General features: G+C 41.7%; 1 protein-coding gene across 1 annotated transcript; it reads left to right on the top strand.

The window, feature by feature from the left end:
- The first annotated feature begins 234 nt into the window (after positions 1 to 234).
- On the top strand, positions 235 to 1311 carry LOC103720764 (F-box protein At5g07610-like). Its single transcript, XM_017846079.1, has one exon. The coding sequence runs from the start codon at positions 235 to 237 to the stop codon at positions 1309 to 1311; it is 1077 nt and encodes a 358-aa protein (XP_017701568.1).
- Positions 1312 to 6223: the final 4912 nt, after the last annotated feature.

Raw genomic sequence — 6223 nt, 5'->3', positions numbered from 1 at the left:
ATGGTTTATAAAGTAATCCAACTTTCATGGAGCATAGTTGCCTTGAAATGGAATAATTTATGCAGGACCTCGATGAAACCAATGCAACTCAGTATTTATCCACATTGCCGGCCTATAGATCCTCGAAGGGGTCGCCATCCCTATAAAGAATTCAACACTTCTTCCTTGGGCTTCCAAATCTAAGTCCAATAGGAAGAGAGGAAGAAAGTAGCCTCGTCTCTCCGCTACAAGAAGATGGTTCGTTGTGTTGCCAAACTGACAGACGATCTCATGGTGGAGATTCTTTCTTGCCTGCCGACCAAATCCTTTTTCCGGTTCCAATGCGTCTCCAAGTCCTGGCTCGCCCTTTCCTCAGATCCCTGCTATCAGAATAAGTTCCCTCGTGCGGCGTCTGGGCTCTTCTTCAATGTCCCCAATGGAGGCTCGGCGCCGGTTCACAGGGCGAAGAGAGGTATCCAATATATTAACCTCTCAAACAATGATGACGATCTTTCCATCGATACCACCCTCAGTTTCTTGCCCAACATATGCAATATGGAGGTCATCAGCTCCTGCAATGGGCTGCTCCTCTGTCACTCGTGGGTTGCACAAAGCCGAATGGTTGGTGTTAAGGCTCAGTCCTTCTATGTCTGCAATCCCACCACTGGAGAATGGGCCGTTGTCCCCAAAGCAAATGATATCTATTACGGGTTCCTAGCTTTGGGCTTCGACCCTCGCATCTCCCGCCACTACCATGTCTTCCACTCCGACGTCTGCGAGATCCTTAGGTTTATGATCTTCTCGACCAAGACAAACGAGTGGGTCGTGAGCGAAGTCTCCGATGCCAAAAAATATCACAGCCCACAAGCTACTTTCTTCGACGGAATTTTCTACGTCACAAACGGTCTGAAACAAGTCTTAGGGGTTGATCTAGAAGGAAAGGTTTGCCGCAGAATTGATCTGCCTGAATCTGGTCGGATCGAATGTCTTGGACGCTCGGGGGGTTCTTTGCATTACATGCGGCAAAACAAGGGTGAGATAAAGGTTTGGATGCTCAAGGACTACCGTCATGTCGAATGGGTGTTGAAGCATTGCATTAGTATCAGAGCGATGTTGCATATACATGGGATCCCTGAATCACAAGATGTTCATGCCTTGGAATTTCATCCAGATGTGGATGTCGTTTTCCTCCGAATAGGACGGAAGATCTTCTCATATCACTTAAATCATGGTAGATTGGAAGAAGTTGGCGACTTGTACCATATATACGGTAAAAGATGTGTTGTTTATTCACCCCGCTTATCGAAGGGCTTTGGTGATGAGGTTGCGTGATTATTCTTGGCAACAGATCATAATGTGTTCGAGGTTTGTAAAATTTGCTATCTATTGTCTTGTGTTTTCAGCGATATGAATCCTGCCTTCATGGTTTAACTGTGAAGATACATATCAATCATGGAATATATGTTATTGTTTTGTCTTTTGAAGGATTAATAATTTGACTTGGCATCCCATTCCATTGTATGCTTCATTCTAATTCCATTCTATATATACTGATATTGCCTTTTTGTGGCTCCGTACTCCTCTCTTATTTTTCACTTTTTCCGTTCAAAGTATATGTTACCTGGTGTATATACATATATTGGTGAAATTGACCAAACCAACGCGTAATAGATATGATTTGGGTTTGATGCGAGTGGTACGTCATTGATTTGGAAACTCTATCAGTACTCTAATCAGGGTCTGATTTGGCTTATTATTGTCGTAGTTTAGTATACATCTTATATTAAGTATCTTGAGGATATTCCTTATTTCATTAGTTGCCTATGATTTGGTTATAATTATTAGATCTGGACTTCTAGATCTAGACAACGCCCAGTCTCGCCACTACCATTGGGAAGGAATCATTTCATCAAAGAGGGGTACTGAATGGGTCAAGAATCGATCCGTTGGAGACCGATTGCCACATAATACTGCACATCACAGGCTATTTTCTTCAGTGGGGTTTTCTATGTGACCAATGGTTTAAAGAAACTCTTGAGAGTTGATCTCAGTGAAAGATTTGTTGTAAAAAAACTGAGATGTCCGGAGGATATCATGAGAAAGGGAATGTTACATACTCCAAGGGATTTTACATTACAGGTGCAAGGTGAGGACTGTATGAAAGTTTGAAGCCCATGGGATTCTATAACAACAAATGGTTCTAGATGCATCCTGCATGGCAATTTAGATATGGAGAGTCCAGTACCTTATCTTTTCTATTTAATTCTTACCGCATCACCTTTGTTAAAAGGATACATGGCATCATTAATGCTAATATCAATGTCATTCAATTCTTATCATCATCACATTTTCTAAATCGATACGTGGCAAGGATGATGAGGACTGTATCTCTTTTTACATTCAGTTCTTGCTGTGATCCCAATTTCTACGGGTAAATCAAGTAACATCTTTACCATTCAATGCTTAGAACAAGCAACTTCTATAAATCAATTCCACCGAAAGAAAAACTTCTCTGATTCAATGGTATCTATGGTGGGAACATTTAGTTTCATATATTTCCATACCATAGTCATCTTTTTTTTTGGAAAAATCTACTACCATATCTTTCCAATTCAAATCTTACCATAATCACATTTTCTACATTATATGGCATCTAATAGAAAAATTCAGTGCCGTATCTTTTCCATTCAATTCTTACCGTAATCACCATTTCAATGGAAAAAAAGTGTAGAGCGTATCTTTTCCGGTTTAATTCTTGGCATAATTCCCTCCACCATTTGGCTCTTACCGTAATTACAGTTCTTAGGGAAATTCTAGTTTATTTCTTTCTATTTCGATTCTTACCATAGTCACTTTTCTAAATTGTGAAAAATTAAACGACCGTATATATTTTTTTCAATTAATTTTTTGGCGTAATCACCTTTCGCAGCTTCTATGGGAAAATCTAATTATATCTTTCTAATTAATTTCTTACATAATCACTTGATACAAGGCATCTAAATGTAAAAGTTTAGTGCTACATCTTTCCCATCCGGTTCTTACGAATAATCACTATTTCAATGGGAAAAACTAATTTTTTTTTTTTAGTATTGTATCTTTCCCATCCAGTTCTTACGATATTTTTCTCACTCTTTTCTGAGAGAATATGAAGGGTTACCAGCTCGAGTAATCTCTTGAGAACATAAATTTTAATATGACGTATTGGAAACTCAAATGAAAACGACTTCCATAATCTTTACTAATTGAATCAGACATCTTTCTTATTAAACCAGTTGACATCCACGTATCTTTCTCATTCAATTCTTGACATAATTAAATTTTCTAAATCAACAGAAGACATTTATGATGGAAAAAACCCAGAGGGTTCGATAATTTATAAAAAAATTAAATCTAACATAAATTACCGCATCATTAATAAGTAGTATACATGTAAGGAATTTTAATTTTAAAAATCGTTTCAGTTATAACTAGAAGTATAGATCTCCGCGGATTCTAGACGCATCTCTCACCACTACCATGTCCTAGCTTCGATGACGACGACGGGATCCCCAGGTTTACGATCTTCTCGACTAAAACAAACGAGTGGGTCGAGAGCCATGTCTCGTATGGCAAAACGTATAACAACCTACAGGCTACCTTCACCAATGGGTTTTTCCATGCTGCATACGGCCTAAACCAAGTCTTGGGAATGGATCCAGAGGGAAAGGTTTGCCGCAGAATCGAGCTGCCTGAATCCGATGGCGTGGAATGTCTTGGACACTCCGGGGGTTACTTGCATTATATGCTGCAAAGCAAGGATGAGATAAAGGTGTGGATGCTTAAGGACTACTGTCATGTCGATTGGATCTTCAAACATTGCATTAATGTCAGAGCTATGTTACAGAAATATGGGCTCCCTGAAACACCCTATGTTTATGTCACAGAATTTCATCCAGATGTGGATGCTATTTTCCTTCGAATAGATGACAGCATCTTCTCATATCAGTTAAACAGTGGTAGATTGGAGGAAGTCTACAACTTGCCTGATACAAGCGGTCTAGAATGTGTTGTGTATTCACCCACTGATCGAAGGGGTTTGGCGATGAGGTTGTCTGACGGGATGGACGAGGAACAGGCTTTATGCACGATTCATGGCAATAGATCATAACGTGTTTGAGGTTCGTAAAATTTACTATCTATTGTCTTTTTGTTTTTAGAGATTTGAATATCCTGCCTTCATGGTTTAATTGTGAAGACATTTATCAATTGTGGAATATATATTATTATATATAGAATCAGCTCACCTACATCATCATTATTGTTTTGCCTTGAGAAGGATTAATAACTTTATAAGATTTTGACTTTTTTTATTCAGATTAGATTTTATTTTAGAATTGATGCAAGATTTTTGAATATTATTGGCTTTTGTAAGACTTTTAATTTTGTTATTTAATTAGAATTTGAAAGTTATTTATTTTGCTGCTTGTATATGATATTATGTTGAGATGCTTTACATGTTCGTAGAAAAAGTTCTTTATGAGTATGTGCAGTTGTCGGGACCCTTGGCTTGCAATCTCAGGTTGAGGGTGTAATAACTCTAATCAGCATTTGGTTTGGTTTATTACTGTAGGAGTTTAGTGTAAATCTTATCATGGTAGGGTCAAGAAGCAATATGTAGGAGAGCTGTTGCCAAACAGTATTGCACAACATAGAGTTTTATGCAGTGGGATTTTTGGTTTAAAGAAACACTTGGTAATTGATCTCAGGGCAATATTCGTTGTACAACTGAGTTGACCGGAGGATCTCATGAGAAAGGGCATGTACCATGTTTCGAGGAATATTTGCATTGCATGGTGCACGGTGAGGAGAAGATGAAAGTTTGGGTCCTCAAGAACTTATATAACACCAAATGGCTCGGCACCAATGCCATGCGAGGGAACCTTGGAGTTCAATTTCCATCCATGCTCACATTATTTTACTATTTTTTTTTAATAGAAGGGCCAATAGAACATTAAAGTAGAATAAAGAAAATAAAGCATGCTAAATAAAACCATAATCAACTAGATAGTGGGCAAGCTTTGCAACCCACTAGAACTGCCCAGTAGAATATATCCTTGGAGTCTCCATAGAGCTCTTAGAGGCAAGGCCGGCTTGAGCCTTAGGCGACTGAGACGGTCGCCTAAGGCCCCCGGCCTGAGGAAGGCCTCGATTTTTTTTTTTTCCCTTAACGTTGCACATCTGAAAGAGTGAAAGCTACGAGCCTAGGATAGGAGGCACCGCTACAGTGTCAGTGCTTTCCGGCGGCAGCAGGCTACGGGCTATAGGTAGGCGGGCGGAATTGACAAACAACGGGCTACAGTGTCAGTGCTTTCCTCCCCCCCTTCTCTCCCAGAGCTTTTTTTTTTCTTTCCTGAACCTTTTCTTTGCTGAACCTCCCCCCTTGAGGCTTCTCATTTCTCAAAGCTTCAATTTTTGGGCCGCCCCTACTCCGGAGTCTTGTTCGAACCTCCTCTCCTCTCCAGACTCCAGCGACCAGCTCTCCCCGGCAGCTCGGCTTCTCCGACTTCCGGGCTCCGCCGCTCCGGCCTCCGGCCTCCGCGGCCTCCGGCCTCCCTTGATCCCTCTCGATCTCGTCAGCGCCAGCGGTCCACGGACCACAGTCCACGTCCACCGTCCTCCGGCAGCCCAGCTCCGGCTCCAAGAAGGCAAGAACTCGGGCTCCCTAGTCCCTCCTGGCTCCATCCCTCTCGATCTCGTCAACCTCCCTTTTTTTTCTTTTTTGATCTCTAATCTTGTTCTATTTTTTTTTTGTGAGGAGGGATTTGCATGTCTGGAGGAGAACGATGCACCGCTCGAAGTTGAGGGAGGGGGGTTTTGGGGCGGGTGAGCGTGGGGGTGAGGTGGTGACTGGTGAGGGACAAAGGGAGGAGGGGGTGGGGACCGTGGGGTGTCTTCTGGAGAGGGATGGAGGGAGCCAGCCAGGCGCCAGCCAGGGAGGAATTGGGTCAGGGACTCAGGATGGAGGCTGAGGGGTTTAGTATGGTGGTGTGGTGCCGTGGTGGGGGGTTTGGGCTGCATCTGGCCATTAAAGTAGAGGGGTGGATTTTCCTGGGAATTGGGAGTGATATTGTGTGGTTTAATGAGCTCAACCTTTTTTTTTTTTTGTGATTGATTAGCTTTTCTAGCAGCCAGGGGGTGAGGTCTGTGGCGAGCATGATAAAAGGAAGTGTTCTCTTCAACAAGGCCTTGGCTTGGGCTATCTTCT

Source organism: Phoenix dactylifera, unplaced genomic scaffold (genome assembly GCF_009389715.1).
Source record: "Phoenix dactylifera cultivar Barhee BC4 unplaced genomic scaffold, palm_55x_up_171113_PBpolish2nd_filt_p 000658F, whole genome shotgun sequence".
NCBI classification, from domain to species: Eukaryota; Viridiplantae; Streptophyta; class Magnoliopsida; order Arecales; family Arecaceae; genus Phoenix; species Phoenix dactylifera.
The sequence above is the reverse complement of the archived record's forward strand: the minus strand, read 5'-3'. Positions and strand labels throughout refer to the sequence as shown.